This window comes from Diadema setosum, chromosome 10 (assembly GCF_964275005.1).
Source record: "Diadema setosum chromosome 10, eeDiaSeto1, whole genome shotgun sequence".
Taxonomy (NCBI): domain Eukaryota; kingdom Metazoa; phylum Echinodermata; class Echinoidea; order Diadematoida; family Diadematidae; genus Diadema; species Diadema setosum.
Window position 1 is genome coordinate 26,312,617 of NC_092694.1, and position 22,399 is coordinate 26,335,015.

Here is a 22,399-nt window from a genome sequence, read left to right on the forward strand (position 1 = left end):
TGTCGACTCATAATACGCGAATGTAAAACAAAGAGTGCCCTGTGATTACTATTAATTCCAGATGATTTCACAAACGTTTTGATTTTGTTCCTATCATTTCTAACTTTCTTGCTAACTTTTCTTGGTGCAAAGCAGATTACAAAGAATTATCTATCTTACATGTACAGCGAGGGAGAGAAAGGACTTTTTTTAAGATAAGTTTTAGTGAGTCACTGATGGTCATGGCTTCCCAGTGTCAGATCGTGGATTCGGACGAAGAGAGAAGTCGTGTCCTCGGCAGGCTCCATGTCGACGACGCCCGCGTTGTCGATGGCGATGACCGAGAAGCGACGGTGGGGGCGCTGTCCTGTCGACTCACGGCCACGCTGGCGACACTTGAACTCCGCGAGGTGACGTAGGACTGCGAGTCCGTGCAGTAGTTAGGCGAACCGAACCATCTGGTTTCACGTTGTGTTGAGCGAATCATGTGTTTTGGAGGGCATGGTTGCGTGTGTATTGGACGGGGGGGGGGGGGGGAGTGGGGAGGACGAGGTGGGGTGGGGGAGGCAATTGTGACGTGAGGGGAGTCCAGCCATGTGGCGACGAATATCGATTTAAGAGCAATTCCAAGGCATGACAAAATCCATGCAGTGTATAAGAAGGTATGGCAGCAGGATAAGCGTGGGATTGGTCAGTTCATAGCGAGCAAGGTTCAATGAGAAGAGTTGATCGATCACAATGTTTTGTCGAAAAAAGTAAATTTGTCACCAAAGAAGAAATTGATAAGGGCGCGTGGTTAAGAAAAAAAAAGTAGAAATGGACCACAGATATTGGAGAGAAAAGCGTGTTTTCAGAGGGACGAGAAAAGAGAAGTGTAGGATATAGGTGAATAGACAGAGGAATATGGCAGATATGGAAATGACATTACACAATTCGAGCATTACAGTATAGAGTGTTTCCGTGCGAGAGAAACAGAAAGATACCGTTGACATACGATATTACCGTTGTGGAAAAAAAAGAAAAGAAGAAAAGATAGTTGAACATGATTCGTGTTATGAAGACATGGTTAGTGCAATGGAGAGGTGTGCAAACAGTATTCGTGCAACGTAACGGAATAAGGTGGTAAGAATAGAAATAATTATTAGTCAGCATGGGCGTGACAAATCAAAGTATTGTGGTAGTTTTGAGGATTACGAAAAGAATGACGTTAGTTTACACTAAACAAAACGGAAGATTTAACATAATGAAATACGGAACGAAAATCATAGGAAAATACTCAGAAAGATAATGATCTGTTGGCAATATGAAATAAGACGCGTGAAATTAAAAGGTTTTTTTTTTTAAGGTTTAGATATGGCCGTGAGAGACGGGGACTCGGAAGTGTTAATAATAGTTATGAGGACATAGAGACATTCGTTGTCATAATATCGGGAAGAGAGCAAACAGAAAAAGGAGAAAGAGCGTATCAATTTACCATCATTTACCATCATTTACATCATTCACCATAATTATGTTATCCTTTTCGTAATGTCATGTTCCATCTCTCTTTGTTCCCAACGAACTTAGTGCTTTTGCAAAATAGAATACATCAATATGTCTTTAACATGGTGCAAAATGCAAGTTCAACCAGTTGAAATGCCATGTAGCTGCAACACTCATCAAATAACCAACAGACGTATATTGCATTCTTGCAAAACTTGTGCAGTGATTTTCTTCTTTAGCTTACACCATCTAACCGTGACTATCAGGCATTGATGAGCTGTGAGATTGCTGATAAATATGTGGTATCTTATATCACTGTTAAAAATAAGATGCTTATGACAAATGACACACATATGCAGACTGAATCATAATTTTTGTTTTCTTTAAAGTATCTTAGACTTAACAATCGATGATCTTAACACAACATAATCAAACCCATATACAGTACAGTGTACCACATTATCATGCTATTAAATACGATGATGATTTATCATCACAGTGCAATGGTGATATGGGATGTGTTTATAGTGTCATGGAGTGCAGTGATAATACCACAGAAAGTCATGCAGTAACCATTGTTATATCGACTACAGATAAAAAAAAAAAAAAACTAAACTAAATGACAGTTACAGTAAGATATAACATCACATATTCATCATGTTCATGTGTATTTTACGACAGTTTAATTCATGATATCACATCATCTTTTACATGCGCAACTTGCAACACAGGATTTGCACAGAGCATTCGGCTTTTAATATTTCACATTTTCAAGTATGTTCTTTAAACCTGTGGTATACAATCGCGAAATCAAGCATGCATTTGGACGAAGAACACAGCTGGGATATCATGTTGACTGACTCGTATGACAATGAAACTTTGCCTTAATCTTTGTCAATAACACGCACACCCGCAGCTCTGAATTAATAATATGTGAACGAATTGTGCCTCGAGTTCGTTTTAGTATTCATGCGTAGGGTATACGTATTTTGTTCATTGTCTGCTGTATGTTACTTTATATTTTTGTTCTACATGATGTCAGGCACCTAAATAAAGAGTTTTACCAATTGCAAGGCAAAGAACAAACAGACTACCATCTCGACGAATAGATGGAGTATTCAAGGAAAACCCGATTGAGAAATTTTATAGCGAACTATAACATTACTATATTATTTGTAATATGATTATATTAACTTTATTATAAAAATATAGTAATGAATCATTTGTGCTTAAGTATGAAAGGACAAGATTTTAAACTCTTGGAACATAGCTTTAGATCAAAATGAAATGAATGAGTAATGACCCTTCATCACGATACCCTGATAGAGCCGCAGACAACGAATCTTAGAAAAAAAGAGTGAAGTACAGACTGTATATAAGGTGATTTAGATGAAACGGGGACATTTTTTATGTTCTTGTTAAATAGGCAAAGGCTTGAATAAAAGAATAAACAAACGAGAGAAACGTCATCTCAGGATCTCAACATGTTTAGAGACTCTTTCTTCATGTTCTTCCCCCCTTTTTTTGTCGCATAGAAAGCATGTCTTTTTTTATGGCGCTTCTAATCACTTTAACCATCCCATAATGCATGGTGGCTCGGCTTTTTGCAGTTTCTTGGGTAGATATGAATGAAGTATTATAAGACAAAAGTGAAATATCACTGAACAGCTAGGAGTCTGCAAGAATGATGGTCAAAGGAGATCAATGAAATTTAGAATAAAGTGATGCTGGGTTTTCAGTGATGACAAGCCGCATTATCATGATAATGATATGACACGGAGAAACAAAGAAAGAAAGAAAAAAAGAAAAAATGCAAGATGACAAAACAGAAACGAGAAACAAGAATGAAGTATTTATGATGAGGTGAGGGCAGTGCTTACTAGAACTCTGCTAGCCAGTCTAACTCAATCGACCCTGACCTGCCGTGCTCCCCGGGACCTTCCCCCTCGTCGCGGTCCTCCGCCTCGCTGCGTATCTCCATCTTCTGCACGATGAGGCGCAGGAGATCGTACTGGCGGTCGAGCTGCTCCTTGACCTCCTTCAGTCTGCGGGAGATTAAGGTCAACCTGAAAATGAACTCATGACGTCACTGGCGAACCGGACAGAGAGACAGATAGATGGTGGGGGGGGGGGGTATACATACAGCTGCAAGGGCTAAAAAGAGAAAAGAGACTAGATCGCTGCTCGTGTTAAGACTGACCACGAGACTATTCTCTGTATAGTATATATGATTCACAATAGACCACTGGTGGATATTAAGTGCCACTAGCAGTGACCAGGCCAATCAGTGATTATTAAAAGTGAAGAACTGTAAGAAAGTTTGGTGGGCAGATGAGGCGGCTCCTACACGCTAAGACAAATAGGTTCAACTCTCCACCTTAATGGGTGCAATTTTGTGCCTTTCTGGTCCGAAAGGTGCAAAATTGCACCCGTCAGAAAGGTACAAAGTTATACTCGGAAAGATACTACAATTGTGTCACATGTACAGGTGCAAAGAATCAATGATTATTTTACCTAGTGTAAACACGTCTCTTAAGGAAAAACACAAATCTCCCCACATCTTGTTTTTCAGTCAACCACACCAGAGTCCACATTGGCATGCTTTTAAAATCATAAAGCGGAAAGAAGAGCAATGTCTGATTCTGTTTCTTCTTTCTATCATTAGGAAACATTCTGTGCAAACTCAGTCAAAAGCAGTCAATTATCAGGTACTATGGACCGGGAATATGCAAAACAGCGAATAGCAATGGCTCTTATATCTAATAGATAATTATCACAACGGTCAACTCAAACGTAATGACAAGGAGGGAGAAAGAAAGAAACCAAATGGACAGTGTATAAGGGAGATAGCTAGATAGAAAAGCAGTTAGAAAGATAAGAGAGAGAGAGAAAAAAAAAAAGAAGAAGGAAGAAGGTGTATGAGAGAGAGGAGGGGAGGAAAGATGGAAAACACATTGTGTTTTTGATAGCACTGGACTTGCGAGGAAACAAATAGAGGCGCTCTGTAGTATCTTTGACCAGGTTGAGATCAGGGCCCTGTTTCATAAAGCTGTTCGTAAAGTTACGAACAACTTACGAGCAACTGGTGATAACTTCTGACGTGCTATACTTATTAGAATTTCCATAATTCAGCACAAGAACTGATCACCAGTCGCTCATAAGTTGTGCGTGACTTTACGAACAGCTTTATGAAACAGGGTCCAGGATGCGGGATTCTCTAAAGAGGGTAAAGCCATATCCACCACATGCTGCTATCATTATTACCTCCGCCAAGAGAGTTATATTTTGCCGGCGTTGGTTTTTTTGTTTGTATGTCTGTTTGCAAAGCAACTCAAGGAGTTGTATACTAAAGTTATTTTTTTTTTTCAGGTAAAGTTGGCAATGGCACAAAAAAAAAGACGCTTCAATTTTGATATTGATCCGAATTAACGTCTTGATACAGGATTTTTTTTTTTTTTTTTTGTCTGAAAGATTTTTTTATCGGAGGCAATCTTTGCTTGGCGGAGGTCCGCTCTCTCCAAGTGCGTTTCTAGCTGATTTATCAATTGTATCTAATGACTTGTCAGAAATGTTCTAGGTCGTGGAATACCTCACCCATCAGTAAGAGAGGATGCAGAATTTGTAATGAGTCTGGATTAAAGACGTCAGTGCAAGCCGTGAGTAAAGAAATGGAGGAAGAAATCAAGAAAGCCGATGAATCGACAGGCACTCAGTTATCTACTCGACGTTTTTGATTCTGAATGGAGGATGTCATTTTGGGTGTTTGTTTGTTTGTTTGTTTGTTTTTTCAGAAACAGTAACATTATCAGAATATCTTAATGATCGGCTTATCTTGAATTGATCACTTTTTCTGACCCGTTGACGTTCACGATGAATGGTGAACGTGGACAGTTCATTGTTTTTTAATTCATTTTTTTTCAACATATTTTTATTTCTTCAAATTATTTCAAATCCTACGTTTGTCTTGACCCACCCTGAAACATAGTCAGCTTGTGTAATATGTTATTTTTCTCTAAACATTTCCAAAACGTTTTTCTCTCTCTATCCCTTAAACAGGAGTAGAGGTCTAACCTGTTTTGTCATCTGACGTTATTGTCAGCGATGGCCAAAGTGGCTTACAAAGTTATAAAGAAAACCACCTTAATTCTTTTCAACCGTATCCGGTATTGTGAGTTTTATTTTGAGAGGGGAACATGCAGTACTGTACAGGAATGTGATACCGTTGCAGGATAATCGTTTTCGCGGACAAAGTTGAGAGCCCTCAACAAAAAACTCTAGAAAATTTACTTGAAGCTCACCTTCTCTTTTGACTTATCATCTCATTTTGTAAGATGACGAGTTGTGGGTCGTTCGCTGCGTCCCCGCCAATTTTAGAACCGTACGGGTTGCTCTCCATGCCCGCAGTCTCGCGTATTTTGTTCCATATCTGAATCAGCGAAATCGAGAAGAAAAGAAAGAACGTACCAAAAGTATGGTGAGTTACGTTAGTGTGAAATGTTAAAGTGTCAATGGTCTCGTGTGTTCTTTCAGTACAGTGTTTACATGGATTGCCATCGTAAGTCAATAATCAACGGTAGTTCATTTGAGGAATCGTATCTTTGACGGTATATATGGAATATATGCAAACTTTTCCTTGACGAAATCTTGTCTTGTCCCAGCTGAACCAGCATATCATATTACGACAAGAAATTTGAAAATGACTAAGGTTTTATGACTTCTTAGATGTTGCTTGAAAACAAAACAAAACAGGCCGAGAGATAAGAAAGCTTCATGATTACAGTCATTTCTCATCTGTATTTCAAGCCTGTCTTTCGATTAAAAGCACCATTACTGCCACTCGAAGAATTGAGACATTTTCTCTCTACACATCAATGACTTGACACTGGTGATTCATATAGTAGGATAAAATGAAGGAAAAAGAAAAGGAAAATAATAAGAACAAATGTAGCATGCATTATATTCAAAATTATAATAATATTGTTAGTATAATGATAATCGCTCGACGTAATCTCGCTATTTCTCACCCTGTATATGAAGTACTGCGCCATCTTTATATAGAAGAAGTATTTTCCCTTGTCTTGGGCCTGTGGAATTGCGGTAGTCCAGCAACAAAATAAAATATCACACACACAAAAAAAGGAAGGGGTTAACGAAATAGAACGAAAATTGGGTGGTAGAAGAACGTACATGAACGAGCAAAAGCATGGAAATTAAACCGAATACATTGATTGGAAGCTTGCAGTTGTCTGAGATTGTACGCTGCTTGCACGTTTACTTACCTTTGTCCGTCTAGCTGTCACACTATCATAACCGTCTTACCCACGTCACCATAACAACGCTATGAACATTGGTGTTAACGCTCTTATTCATGGAACAAAACAAAACATGATTTTCCCCTGATTTTTTATACAAAATCAAGTGGCACTGTTCTTCAAAATCTCTGTTTCATCCATTTCTTCACAGAGTATGAAATATTTGGCCGTCGGTGTGTGTACAGACGTTTACATGGTGCATTCGTTACTCATTAAAGTGTTCTTAGTGTTTTTTATTGTCCATTTATTTATTTATTTCCTTGTCTCCGTTTTCCTTCCTGCTATAGATACACCAAATATACTTGGCCCTGTGAGTGTAAACGAGTACATTTTGCTTCGAGAGGTTAGTTTTTATTGTGTGGTGTTTATCTATTGTTTGCTTGCTTTTTCGTTTGTCTCTGTGTTGTTCCTTTCTACACAACGCACAATTTCCTATATGGGTGTACATGTGTATATATGCCTTCTGGTTATTCACCGAACTATACTCAGTGTATGTTTCTTTATTTCTTTTTTTCCCCCTTCTAAGTGCGTGATGTGCACTGAGTTTCAAGTACACTTTGTATTTGACTGTGTGTCTGTGGAAGTACACAAAGGTGTACTGCTCAATCATTACAAAATGTTTCAAAGTGTGTGATTCTTTCTTTCTTCCTTCTTGCTACCTACACTGAGTATGAAGAATTTTGCGGTGTGGGTGTAGACGGTGTACTTGTCCCTCTCCCCTGCCTTGAGGATCCGCGAAGGCAGCTTCTGCTCCAGGTCTGTGTGTAGCTCCACCTGCATGGCCAGCCTCTTGAGATGGGCGTTGTGCTGCATGGAGGCGATATCACCAACCGCGAGACCAATCTGCAGAAGGAGGGGTGGGCAGAGTCATTTAGAAGCGTTTCTAATTTCTTGTGTTTGTGTTTGTGTGTGTGTGTGTGGGGGGGGGGTGTTTTATCTCTGTATATATTATCTATTATCTATTCATGCCTCTTACTTGATTACTAGTATTTCGTACCAATACAATCGAAAATTTACCGAAACTGTTCAAATTTAGAGTATAATATAGTTTCGTTTTATAACCCTTTGTTGGTTGTTTTTGTTAGGGGACTTTGTTAACGAGTCATAGAAAAAGACTCCTTGCAGTAATGTTATTTCATAGGAGCGTTCCTACGTCGTCACTTTGGGATTATAATCGACAAATTTCTGGCTATCGACAAAAAAGCAGCATATCAATAACAATGCTTTGGTGAAATATCGACATCAATGATTATAACAGCTTTTTATGAGAGTTTAAAACTGCCGTAACGTCTCTATACGCTTGAAGAAACATGAATAGTAAAGAATACAGAAACTGATAAGAATGTTTCCAACGCAATTGTTGCCATGTTAAAATTTGACCTAGATAGAGCTAACCCGGAGTACTTTTTTAGTCGTTAATATAGTCTACACGAAATGTGCGTCTGATGCGCTTTACGCTATTCAGAACGACTGTGATGGAATATTGTTGGCAGGTTGGCGTCATATTGTACAGTTGCCGGTGGTCATGGGAACATGTTTATTCATTAATGCGTCTTTGGAGTCGGATGATGATGTCGTACCAAGAGATTCATGAGCAGAATCGGCATGAGGAGAACGAGCCCGATGAGGAAGAAGTAGGTGAGCTCGGGATAAGGCATGGTGTGGTCGAACTCGTCGTTGGCTGGGTCGACGAACGAGTTGATGAAGTCGAGCTCGCCCAGAAGCAGCGCAGTGGAAACGCGGAGGAGCGACATGGCCGGGGAGGTGTGAGCGTGATTTAACTTTCGAAAAAAAAAAAAGAAGAATCATATGGATGATTTGCATGACTGTATTTCTGCATATTTTCTCAAATGACATAATGCCACAAATAAGGAGTTTTATCGCAAAAAGAGCTAAATCTATTCTTGTTGAACTGAGATGTTTGTGATTAAAGCTGTTAAAAACAAAGATAATAACAATAAAATCCAGGACTTTTTTAATCATGACTTCCAGAATAATCTTCGTTATGCCACAAAAGAGGTATTATTGGAAAATTTTGATTTTGCTTTATCTGATAATGGACTTACTTTGAAATGTTTAAAAATGGCGCTTAGCTCATTTTGCAATAATACTCTTTCAAATATACCAATGAAATTGAGTATGACCATTGGCCTGACCTTGTGCTTAGACTTAACTATCAAGGAATAACCGCCTTAAATGATCGGTGACATTAGCGCATTAATTCTTAGATGTGCATTTGTACCTTCAGTCTGTACTAAAACATCTTTCTTTCATCTTAAAATCAAAAGATAAGGTGAATATATATGTCAATACAGAGTTATGGTTGATGCTTAAGTTTGCATCCATGACCACGTATAGGATACTTATACACATTCAATCGCTTTATTTTCTCCCCGAGTCACATACGCCTTAAAACGCAGAGCCGGTTAGAAGGTACTTACCTCTCGCGGTAATAAGATGTGAAATGTGAGACCGAACGCCACGATGAGGATAGAGAACACGAGAAGGACTTGGACTAGCGTGCGCAGAATCTCCAGGAACATCACCACGTAGATACCAAATATATCAAATCTGACAGAGCATCAAACAATTAACACAAGAGTATGTATACATACTGACAGAGAGGGGCACCATGGTCTACAATTGAGTGTAATCCATGCACGTGCATGTACAACTTTATTTTTCAATGAAATAGTTCTTGGCTGTGGCTTTTATGTAAAAAAAAAAAAAAAAAAAGAAACGACAGCAACATTGGTTTTGCTCAAATTTTAGCTGCAAGTTCGAAAGAGAAATATGCATTTTCTAAAAGATACGAAATATCAATATTGAAATCAGCAGTGCTTTAGGGAAAAAAAATGAACATTCTATACATTCTATCACCAACTCCAAACAACGTCAAACGCCAAACAGTCAGTGGCAGTTCGAGTGATACATTGTAAGAAATCACATCGTCTTGAATATCCCAATTACGACTAGCATTGAGATGATTATTTATGACTACATAATCATTATGCTGGCATGTCGTTTGGAAAGGACATTTTCTCTCCAATGGCTTGCTGTTTGAAAGCCATAAGTACCTTTGTAGGTAGAGAAGAAAGTTGAACCACGCGAGGAAAACAGCCACTGCCCCACACTGCCACTGAAAGTCCTCGTTCTGCCCCGCCAGGTAAGGCGCAACGAAGGCCAACGAGGTGGCGTAAAGGGTCCACTCCAAGAAATTCGTGAATTCGTAGAAGTATTTTCCTTTCTGGGATTTGACAACAAAGAAAAAACAAGAACAAAAGAAAAAGAGAACAGGTGGGTAGTTTTTCCTTGTAAGCGATTTCTGATTTGTTTCATGAAGATGACGTCAGCATTCCAGGCATGCCATGATGATGTTAACGAAGCATTCAGCAAAACAATATTTGGGTTCCTCTTGTTATCACTGATCGCTGTCCATGCTCGCTGCTTTCTCATAAACTAAATGCCCATAAACGTTCTGTATGTCATTCTATAACTGCCATCTGCGAATGGTAACTGTTTGCATTGTTAGTAAAGCAATTAGTGTCAAACATGCAATTTACTTTTTGATTTAACATTAAGCGCATTATTCTTTGCTAAGTATCATCAAATATTATGAAATATATATCATTCAGTATTACTAGAACTTAGTATGCACACATATTGCAATGAAGACTGGCTCATTAACATTTCCATCATTATTACCAAAGACAAAATGCAGGCATTTTTTTTTTCGGCTTCCTAATTGCAGCTACTTGAGAGCTTTTGTTTCAAAGGCATCCATTCACATCAAAACAGTCAAGCAAGCTACTCTACCACACCCAAGACAATACGCTTTCTAGTCTAGTCGAATAATCAGGAAACTATAGCCTCTGTTTGTGGCGGCATAGCTGGGAAACTTACACCTGTTATACTTGCCTGTTGCAAGAGTTGGACGATTTCTTTCAGAATGTTCATGGAGGCAAAGCCACATATTACCCACACGGACACTTTTGTTGACATCGTGAACTACGAGCAAATACAAAGAAAGGAGAGCAGTTTCTGAATCGGTGATCATCTTCTTACTGTATTTACCAGACATCATTGGCGATAATCCTATCCAACTCATTTAGATAAACAAGAAGATACAGCTTATAGTAGATAGGTAAATATTCAAAGATTTATTCTCTGAAAACAGAGTTTCTTAGTGCTCACACAGTAACGATAATCCAATGATTTTCAGTCTTACCCTTCAAAGACTTTTTTTAAATTCCTTACGAAAGGATTTCCCAAATTTGCATTAAGGTCTCGGCACGGTAACGGCACCGGTTTGTTTGTTTGTTTATTTTATTTTTGTTTTTGCTATCATGGCTATGGTGCACCAAAAGGAACTATGTCTGATTCTGTTACAACATCACTTCCCCGCTAATAATTTTCGTACAAAACTTATCTTTAACTGGAGATTTTATTGCTCTTCATTTTGACAAAGGAATAAAATTTTGGGTGATTTTGTACCGAGGACTTTATTTTTGATATCATACGGATAGGTAAAAAATAGAAAGCTTCCTAGTTCTGTGACAATAAGATATTTCACAATGTTGTTCAAAACATTTTTTTTTTCTCCTCATATTAATCTGATCGATCCGTAGCCAAATGTTCATCCCATCTTCTACGAAAAAGAGGGAGATGATGTTGCCTAAAATCCCCATCCCGTAAGGGATCTAAACAATGCTCAAACCTCGGTCACGGGGAGATGGAGATCGACCACGGAGTCGGTGGCGTTCTCGGGCAGCATGCTGTCCGGCACGTCGGTCACACACACGAAGTAGGTGAGAAAGAAGACGAAGACGAGGTATATCGTGATGTTGGTCACGTGACATGCTCGTCCGTAGGCATTCCTGTCATAAAGAGCAAGATTTTGATTAATCGTCTGTTCAATGTCTTTTGAAACGTTCATAATACACTGTATGTACATAATTACGTGTAAGTCATAGCTACTGGACGCCCCAGTCAAGCTTTGAATAGCGTATGACGATCCCCGGAAAATGTGTATGACATATTCCATGTATAAACTATTTTATATAATATATAAATAGTTTATACAATATTACTGTTGCATAATGTATGTACATACATTTTGTGAAACAATCAATCAAATCAAACCCCCCCCCCCAAAAAAAGAATACGTCTTTCTAACAAACTGATGATGCATGCGTGTATCACAGGCACACAAAAGAAAATAGCCCAATAAGCTATCTACACGAGATATACATTACCTCACAAAACAACTGGAGATAAAATCATGTGAAAGGTATAGACATAATGTGACATAATCATAAACAGAACTTCATTCAATATCACAATTATTCTCCATCATTAATCACTTTATACACGTTTGGGCGTGCACAAAACGTAAAAAGAAATATTTGCAGTTTTTTTTTTTTTACAATACAATAAATGTTCACATATAATCATATGTCCATCTCGTTCTCTTACATCCTCTTGTGATGTGTAATAACGAAAGTTTCAAATGACAAACTAAAATGTAAAGATGAAAATGTGATTTCTTAAACGTTTGCTTTAAGGGAATGTATTCATGATACTCGCAGCGCATTATCGTGAAAAGACATATTGTAAGTTTGTAACATCTCCGTCTTTACCATTTCATTGCAAGGTAGTTAACACACACTGGGTGGGAGAGCAGGTTGATCCTGTTGAACTTCACCATAGTCTGAGGGAGAGGCCAAGCAAGTGGTTTTAGACGAGAAAACAGAAATATGAAGTAAAAGTGTACATATTTGCGAGGGAAGATTAGTCGTAAATTGTGATCATGATGGATTCAAATTGATCGAGTAAAGTACATAATGTCATTGGTTATGAACAACCGACTCGAGCTCAGCAGAAAATTAGAAAAGCGGATATCTTATTTGCATCGAATACAATGGCAGCCAGTGCATGCACTCAGTAGTCAAACTGCACGTTTAAAACAAACTAAACATTCAATCGTCCATTCCCTCACTTACTGAGTATAATTATGTTTGTGATGTTCCTGTTCTTACTTTATGTGTTATCACCAAATTATTGTCCATTTTAAAGGAACAAGCTCAAGTGACTAAGACTGAAGCTGTGATACTTACATTGAGTACTAAAAGGGGTACGAATCCTTCTTCGCTATTCAAAAACTTCGATTGCTTCTCCTTTGTACATCTCAGATACGTGAAGTCGTAGTTTCTCTGGAGATGGGGTGGAGAAAACGACAAAAGCAGATAATGATAAAGTGTGATTACAGCGTCTGCAACTCTCGGGTATTTTAGAGGTTTTGAGGCGTAAGTTTCTGTGTGTTTGTCAGTGGGGTATGTGCCTTAGAAAGTGGTGATGTGAGCATGTAAACTGTGTAGCACTGAAACATCTTTCTGAAACACTATTATTATTATGGTCAAATACTGCGCGGAAATTCAGAGAGTTTGCTGAGCAGAGTACAAGAGGAAGAAGAGGAATAAATGAAACAGAGAGGTTGAAAGACACAGAAAAAAAAAAGTTACTAGATAATAATGGACTTTTGAAATTCGTGATCCAGGACATTATAGGCAAGATGGAGCAATATATGAATAAAGAAACCGGCCTTTTAACTGTTGAAATTTTATTTTCTTCTTGATGAATAACAATAAAAACAGTACATATCAATAGCAAGAACCAATAATGTCATGCAATAAAGAATAGATCTGGTTCTCTCAAAGGAGTTGAGTCACCTTATCTGAATTAGGGCATACATAGGTGGCCTCAAACAAACTTTGCTATTTTCTTTTAGCAAAGACTTTAAGTGGATTCATGACAAGGGTGCTCACCCTACTTCTTGGGTCTTCTTCATCCGCCTTCTTCTCTGTCTGACATCTTTCTAAGACGGTCTAAAAAAAGATAAGTGGTAGAAAGATAAGACCAAAAAACCCCTCTTCATTCATCTGGTCTCGAGGGATTTAAGTCTACTTGCGATACAGAATTCTTGCTGCAAGGTAGTCAGCTGGTGCTGGGATTCTTCACAATTCATATTAGTGACAACATGGCATGTTGCTGACGAATTTGTGCTATCATGAGCAATAATGATAAAGTACGCCAATCATTATGACAGTGCAAGATAACACGTATTATTTTAATCTCAAAGATGGAAGTCAAGATAATGCAATCAACATTGAGTCTCTTAAGACAGCGTAGGCCTACGTCACCTAATGACAACACTGGAGTTTCCATGCTGCAATGGAACAAAACCTACTTGTAATGATTAATTCTCAAATCGTCAAGACTGAATCGGATTGAAAGAGATCATAACAGTTAAACCTGCATGGCTCACACAATACGAGGACATATTATTCAAATAGCTATCACAGATATGTAAAGTAACAAGATATGATTTTTTGAAAGGGGTCAACTGAGTGATTACTTTAACAACGTATTTCCAAAGATTTTATCTAATCATAATTCTTAAGTTGTTAGCTGCCACCCGTCATGATCAGTATGATTGTTAACATCCTAGCCATGATTTGGAATACACTGGAGATGTGGACTGCTGGATGACATTATAGGGCTCTTATCTTACGTAGGCGACTTCCGGAAGCTGCTCGATGAGTCCTAACATGTGGGGCGCCGTCCTGTCCCCGCAGTCATCCATGGCTTCGTGCCACCTTGGATAGAGAGAAAAAAAAAGCAACGACATTCAGAAATAATGATAATCAGTAAAAAAAACACACACACACAAAAAAAAACCGAGTTATATCTAAATTTAAAATGATATAGATTTAACAATAAAACGATACTTTTTTGAGTAAATTGTTTGATTGTTGATTGTCATTGGCAATGGTGTACAAAATGTGGAACTTCTGTATGATTAACTGATTTCCCCCAGGTTGCCATTGTATTTTGGTTGTATTGTGGGTATTTTTTTTTCTCTGCCGAGCATGATTATTAATGCGCACATCTATTATTCAAACAAAATAAACCTTTCCCATCATGACGCTTTATTTACTGCACCTTTCACTGACGTCACAATGTAAATACAATAGCGCGCACTCAATCACTTACAAATGCGCGCTCAATCAGGTAGCCTAATTTACAAACCCGAGATAGAAATTTTTCACACTCCAACATGGTAACTTTGTAGGAAAATTCAAATTGGCTGCCGTGCAGCTAATCAGACATATCTAATAAGTCTGTTATTGAAGTGGTCATATCACCATGCTTTTATGTATCACATTTTTAATGGCCTATTTTATTCAGAACTGAAGATAGGGATCTTTGACGGCGGCCATATTGGAATTCAAAATGGCTGCCGACCCCGTTGTCAGACCTCTTGGATCCGGCAATTTTTGAAATCAGCGCCTCAAAATACTCAGGATGTAAAAATACCTGTTTGCAGCTAATTTCCGCGTCACTCATCACTTAGAATTTGAGAAAGGGATTTTGACCTTTTCGTCGAGACGGCCATCTTGGAATTCAAAATGGCGGCCATTCTATGTTTGTCAGGCTCTTCAAATTAATCTGTCATCAAATTCAGCATGTTATAACGCTCTTATGTACCAAATGTTGGCGTCACAGGTCATTTAGAACTGAAGATAGGGATCTTTAAATATGTTTTGTGATGGCTGCCATATTGGAATTCAAAATGGCGGCTGACCCCGTGGTCAGATCTCTTGGATCCGGCAATTTTTGAAATCAGCGCCCCAAAATACCCATATTTCACATTTTCCGCCGGATGTGAGCATCTCGACCATTTTTATTACATATCTGCCCTACTATAAACAGTTTGCTACGAAGCGCTGTTTTACCCAAAAATATTTATTCCAATGTTGTTTGATGTGGAAAGGATCAGAAACCTGTGTTTTAGTTTCCCATTGTTAGTCATAATTATGTGACGCTCTGTTAAAATTAATTGCTAAATTCGTGAACACACATTTATACAGTGTATGATACTAATAATCATGATTATAACCTTACAATCATTTGGAAATTAATATACAATAATCACAATTAGACGTTGTGTGTGTGTGTGTGTGTGTGTGTGTGTGTGCGTATTTGATTATGATGAACATGATCATGGTAATTTATAATTCAAAGACGCCGGGCTCTCACGAAAGTTTGTTGTTATTATTTTTACCTTTCGTTCATGACAATCGCCATGGCGACATCCTTGTTGCGACATTCGATGGCGACCTCCATGCAACTCTGGTCGTTGTTGTTACGTAACAGATTGGCTTCGCTGTCGAGGAGGAATGTGACGACGGCCGCCTGACCGGCGCGAGCGGCGAGATGCAAGGCAGTGTTCTATTTGTCATAAAGTGAAGTTGTAAAAGAGAAACTTGAAGGTCCTGTTCACCTTTGGGAGCAGTGATTCAAAAACTGTTCAAGATATTATTTTTGATGCGTATGTGTAAATCAGTTGTATCACAAAACATCCTACCTTTGGGTGTTTGGTGGTTTTTTTTTTTTTTGCAATAAAGCCTAAAATATACGGAGATACCACTGCTTTTCTCATTAAACCATAACTGTAGACTATTTAGTCTAAAAACAATTTTATCATGACTATTGTTCACGTTTTGTATATTTAACAATACTTAATATCGATTATACTGATTCACATTTTCACATTGGTTGCTTCCATTCCTAACTCACAGTTTAGAATCATTTTCAAGCACTAATGCTGGGTTTTGTTTCATCTGCAAAAGGTAAATTATGCCTTTAATCCTTTAATTAAAGTATAAATGCTTCAATAGAGAAAGATTTAAGGTCCTCTATGGTTTACTTGAAAGAAAAGACATATAAATTTAGTCTTTATAATGACATCAAAATATCATCAAAATTTCTTGATTACGACTGAGATTATGAAATGAATTTTATGTTTCTTCTTTGACTTTGTTTGGTTGCAGTAATAATTTTATACAAGGTAAAAATGTAAAACCCGAAAATGCAATCTTTCATTTATCCAACTCACCCCCTCATCGTCTGTCTGGTTCATCAAGTGAGGATGTGTGGCCAGAAGACCCTTCATGGTGTTGATGTAGCCCTCTACGGCGGCTAGATGTAGAGGCGTCCTACCTTCGTGGTCACTAGGATTCAACGGTTAAGGTAGATAGTGAAGGCACACAGGCACAATACGCTAAAAAGAGCCTTTTTTATTTTGTATAACTACATGTATGTATTAGCAAATCTCATGCTTTGTTCACATTTTGTTGGAAATGAGATAAATGAAATGAAATGAAAACAATGATTTCTGTATCCATCACAGGCAATATATCAAAGGAATTATAATTATAGCTGTAAGTATAATAAATTTCTGCATAACAGTTGATGGTTTTGTAATTAATCATACTCCGATATTCTTCAGAGTATCAGCTGTAAAAAAATAATATGAATCATGGTCACGTGATGGTTAGTGTTTTCTGAGGTCTATCGGAAATTCCTGAGGGCAATCGTTATTCCTGTAAAAACTTGATAGATCTGTTCAGGCACTTTAGTGCTTTTTACACTTACAAATTTTTGCTTAGTCCCGTACCAACGGTGGGGCTATAAAGGGGGGGGGGGGGGGCTTAGCCCCACGGTTGGTACAGGACTTTCCTTAGCCCACTTTCTGTTTACACTTGTTTTTGCCAAAGTGGGCTAGCCCCACCGATAATCCCGTACTATCTGGCCCTGCAAAAAAGCAGGGTTAGCACCGCAATGAGAATGAAATAAATAAATGAAATTGCGGTGCCAAGCAAGCAAGTGTAAACAGAACAAAGAAATAGTCCGGGTTTAAGAAGCCCAAACCCCACTGACCAATCAGAAACGAGGTAATCAAGCGCTTTCGGTACGTGCGTGTAAGTACAGTGCACAGCGTAATCATGAATATTCACGTGGTTTGGAAAGTACGGGACTGAGAAATACGAATGTAAGAAGGTCCGTTTTCTCTTTAGCGCGGGACAAGAGCTTAGTACGAGATTCATTAGCGAGTGTAAAAAGCTGAAAAAATTGGTATGGGATTAACGATAGTCCTGGGTCAGAGAAAGTACAGGGTTAAGAAACACAAGTGTAAAAAGGGCTATAGAGTGATATTTTACCAGCAATTAGCACTTGAAATAATGATTGTATTGAATAGCTAAAGTGCCATGTGAGATCCATTGTGCTTACGTAATTATAATATTGTTTAAATTGTTGATCTAAAGTGTACAAATTACCGATGTAAGAGGGCGCCCTTGCTAAGCAGCAGCTGCACCAGTTTGACGTGTCCGCTCCACGAAGCAATGTGAAGGGCCGTCCGCCCCGCCCCGTCGCTCTCGTTCAGTATGTGGGGACCGATGGCGCTGTCCAGGAGTCGTTTGCATGAATTCAGCCGCCCGTACCTTTTCGTTATAGGGGCAAGGGTTGAAAAATACAACGAGAATCTATGCAGCCGGCGCAGGCACTGGTTGTCCAAATGGACGTTTACAAGAGAATAAAACCACACTATAGTAACTGTAAATTATTGATGCACCCTTGCAATTACAATATTCAATCACAATTACCACATTGTACCATGAGTATTGTATATACTATGGTCATGTAAAGTTATGAAATGTTACGGCATACTTGGTATAATCATTAAACATTAACAGATTCCCAGAATCTCAAATCATCGACCCTGTCGGCCTGCATAGATGTGAAAGACTGATCTGAACAATCTCGTATCAATAAGTGAAGAGTTTGTTTGCAAAAACCGATAAGTCCATATTTGCCAAATGGAGATATTTGCCATTAAAGGTCAAGAAAAATAAAGAGAATAATAAGAAAATTTTTGCTTCTTTTGACCATAACTTCAAAAATATACCTTTATATGTAGTGACCAATATATCATTTAAAAGGTTTTATTTTGTACTTTATGACAGAGATCGTACTTCAAAATCTTCAAAAATGGACTTATCGGTTTTTGCAAACAAACCCTTCAAGTCTTTTTTAAGCTATTTGAATGACTTGAATAAAAGCAACAACAGCAATGCTTTGACACCATATACAGACTGCCTGAACATATTTATTCTTAATGCATAACCTATTATTTGAGTGAACCGAATACGGTACATGAATTAATTCATGAATCATGCGTAATTAGCGGTTATAATTATCTTGAAGCACGTGTCAACGTTTGCGATCACCATGCACGGGCTGCATTCATTTCCATTTCACAAAAACATCTCTCTATGATTATACAAAACTAGAAAACTTTGTCGCATCAGTCAGTTAGCCATTGTTTTCTCATATTATACAGGGAGCTGCCGGTATGGTTAGGTTTTGTCCTCACAAGCCATGCAGATTATTATGTATAGGCCTATGCCAGGTGGGTGGTTTCGACACATCACTCATGTCAAATAATGTATGGTGGCAGGCTTGCAGGCAATTTGGTCAGAAACGGTTATGAAAGTTGCAAAGTAGCTCATACTACAAAGTCTTAGACACTAAATACTTAAGACTTCGACTGGTTCTTTATTCAAGGTATTTTATGGTGAAATTCCGTGGACACGTGTAAGCTGTTTTATGGGGCATTAATTAAATGGGACCATGAATAGAAGAGAGAACATTGGTTTTTTTTTTTTTTGTTGTTTTAACTTTGTAATCATAAACGGATGAAAGATCCATGAACCGGGATGAGAACACTAACTTTATGCACATAAAAAGAACTGATTTAGCTTATAGATCATATTAATGTTCAATCACAAAGATTATAATACATAAATACATGAGACTGAGTTTATATTGATTGTCACTCATGTATGCCTTGTGCTTTCAGTGAAATATATGCTCCCTTGTATACTCTTACACCATTACAAGGTTTAAAGAAGGTATGGATTATAAGACATTCGAAATTATGAGAGCGCCTTGGATTTAAAAAGAGGTATTCATCTCAAACTTTAACACCTTTATAACTTCATCTTTTATCGATGGGAAAGGGGAAGGGGAGTCTAGAACGAATGGTAAGGAACTTCTCTTCTCGAATGGACGATAACATCGTATTATTCATTATATATAACTTCTTTCTATAATATAGCTTCTTTATCTTTCTCCGGTGTGTCGGCGTCGGATCTTACTTTGCCAAGAGAGGTCTACCTTGTGACGTCACTGCGCTACGTCAGCCAATGAACTGCCGCCCTGGTGTCTCATGCGGTTTCGAAGACAGGGCCCACACTAGGACGTAATCGTGTCGTGTGACGGTTGCTGCACTATTGGGTGATTTTGACGTTTCTCTGAAGCGTTTGGTGTGCAGGCGAACGGGCGAGGGAACGGGTAGAGGGTTAATGCACTGCCGTCAGAGGTACATTGTTTATTGCGTATAGTACAGGCTCGGACCAAGGAGGTGACACCCCCCCCCCCCCCCCCCACCTACTCTGACACTGGCTATTGCTGTTCAAAAAAAAAAAAAGACTCCCAGTCAATATTATCATATATAGGAGAAAGTTACTGCAGCACATGATACTCATTGGTGTCAAAGGTAGTTTTTTTTTATTGTTTATTCTGCTCTTTGCTTCCTAAAAAGTCGAAATAATAAGCAGTAAATTGAATTCAATTAATTAAAACGATTCCATTATGAGGCCAACGCACGCGCGCACAGAAGAAAAAACAAAACAACCAATAACTAGGGGACCAGCTGATTTTCCACACGAGCGTATGTGTCCAACCGACATCTTCCAAAACAATTGCTCTTTGTTGGTAAACCAAAAAAAAAAAGAAAAATGATAAAATGGGCAAATTATGTATCATTCTAAAGAGGAAAAAAAAAACCCAAATCTGACTTTCTCATTTCTGGCCAGAGATGGGTTGAATTAGATTTCATCAATGGACTATTTTGTTAGTGATGGACATAATGGTCACTTTGCACTGCATTAAAAATGACATTACGTAGCACACAGATACATGATTGTAATCCTGTATTACGTTACAAAGAATTAAGATTAGTTGATATCAGATAAACATTTGAAATAACAGATTTTATTTTCAGCCTTGAATACATGTAGAGATTATTATCATGACCACTGCACTTCTTTTTTTTTTTGGTCAAGATTTTCAAGGCTTATTTTTCTCATAAGAAATCTGTTGTGGCAATTACTTTAAATGCGATCGTGGATATATAATTTACTGGTGAAGTCTGTTAACTGGTTACCAATGATTACAGTCGCTTCCTTCTCATGTCTCTTTTGTTTATCATTTCCTTTTTGGACACTCTGGCCCGAATTCACGAAGGTGGTACAAATGAAACCATGGTTTAAACCATGGACAAAAACCATGGAGCGCCAAGTGTCGCATGGAATATTTCGTTACGAAATCAGTCATTTCGTCGATGAAATGATTATTTTGTAACGAAATGACAACATTTTGAAACTAAATGAACATTTCGTCCACGAAATGATGATTTCGCTAACGAAACGGTCATTTTGTCGACGAAATGACCAATTTTCGTAACGAAATATTCCATGCGACACTTGGCGCTCCATGGTTTTTGTCCATGGTTTAAACCATGATTTCATTTGTACCACCTTCGTGAATTCTGGGCTCTGGGTTCATCAGTTCTGTGCACTTTCCTATATTTTTCAGCATTTCCTTGTATATTGCGGTCGACGAGGCTGGTCTTGTTTTAATGTTTGTGTTTTTTTTTTTTTATCAGAATGTGCCTAATAGAATTATGTGAAAAAATTTAACTCTGGTAAAAACATGTCACATCCTGTATTACACAGTTGCCATTGAATTAGGTTAATGTTGTTGGCTGCAAACAGCGCAGCCTCCAGAGGGCGCTGTTTATGTTTCCTTGGTGACCAATGCAATGAACTATTCGTCAGACACCTTCATGACCACTTTAAAGTCAGAATCAGCGCATGACTCTTAATTGTCAGCAAATAACACTGAGACGACATGGGCCTCCCGGGTTGATCAATGTTAACAGATGCCTCGCGCATGTGTAGAACACCATCTTTAGACCAATAGCGTCGTCTTTACGTCCGCTTCGCAGATCTACCGCTTGCCATCTATACCTCTGGCGACCGTGCATCAAGTGAAAGAACGAGCAAGTGGGGGATGGATCATAAGGGCTGGGGAGGGGGGATTGGAAGCGGAGGTTGCGAGGGGGAGAGAGAGGAAAGGACAGTGTGTCTTACGTCATGCAATACCTGGCGGCAAAGTGGAGCGGCGACTGCTTCTCCTTATTTTTCAGGTTCACCGTGGCGCCGAGATCGATGAGCCCCTGCACGGACTTGATGTTGCCCTGCTGGGTGGCGTAGTGCATCGGGGTGCAGCCCGAGCAGTCCCGCTGGTTCAGAAGCTCCAGCGCGCCGTCCTTCTGCTCCAAGACGAGAGCAGAGAATGATGTAGGAAGGAAGCATGTTAGACGAACACCAAAAGAAGAATCAAAAGATTGATCATAATAACGATGGCGAACAAAAAAAAAAAAAATGATAGGTCAAATTAAGGAAAATGCATTGGTAAACAGATATTCAGTATTATCCTACAGGATAAAAAAAAAGCTTTAAAGTCATCAAAACTGATAGTTGTTTTGCAACTACCGGTTGCCAAACAGTCAAGCTTTGTGCTTATTCTTGAAAACCGTTCTGTATGCAATTTAACCCGTTCCGTACAGGAACCTGATAGCTTGTGCATTAAGTCTA

General features: G+C 38.5%; 1 protein-coding gene across 1 annotated transcript in view; it reads right to left on the reverse strand.

Moving 5' to 3' along the window:
* Window positions 1-235: 235 nt before the first annotated feature.
* Window positions 236-22,399, reverse strand: part of LOC140234191 (transient receptor potential cation channel subfamily A member 1-like) — a 46,422-nt gene continuing 24,258 nt past the window's right edge. The window contains exons 9-26 of the mRNA XM_072314259.1: window positions 21,905-22,077; window positions 17,954-18,118; window positions 16,732-16,846; window positions 15,898-16,064; window positions 14,344-14,428; window positions 13,598-13,657; window positions 12,890-12,985; window positions 12,413-12,483; window positions 11,491-11,650; window positions 10,677-10,781; window positions 9,851-10,020; window positions 9,215-9,344; window positions 8,354-8,554; window positions 7,437-7,616; window positions 6,486-6,545; window positions 5,760-5,887; window positions 3,381-3,506; window positions 236-437 (exon numbers count right to left, since the gene is read on the reverse strand). Coding sequence (XP_072170360.1) covers window positions 236-437; window positions 3,381-3,506; window positions 5,760-5,887; window positions 6,486-6,545; window positions 7,437-7,616; window positions 8,354-8,554; window positions 9,215-9,344; window positions 9,851-10,020; window positions 10,677-10,781; window positions 11,491-11,650; window positions 12,413-12,483; window positions 12,890-12,985; window positions 13,598-13,657; window positions 14,344-14,428; window positions 15,898-16,064; window positions 16,732-16,846; window positions 17,954-18,118; window positions 21,905-22,077 — 2,394 coding nt within the window. The remainder of the gene's footprint in view (window positions 438-3,380; window positions 3,507-5,759; window positions 5,888-6,485; window positions 6,546-7,436; window positions 7,617-8,353; window positions 8,555-9,214; window positions 9,345-9,850; window positions 10,021-10,676; window positions 10,782-11,490; window positions 11,651-12,412; window positions 12,484-12,889; window positions 12,986-13,597; window positions 13,658-14,343; window positions 14,429-15,897; window positions 16,065-16,731; window positions 16,847-17,953; window positions 18,119-21,904; window positions 22,078-22,399) is intronic.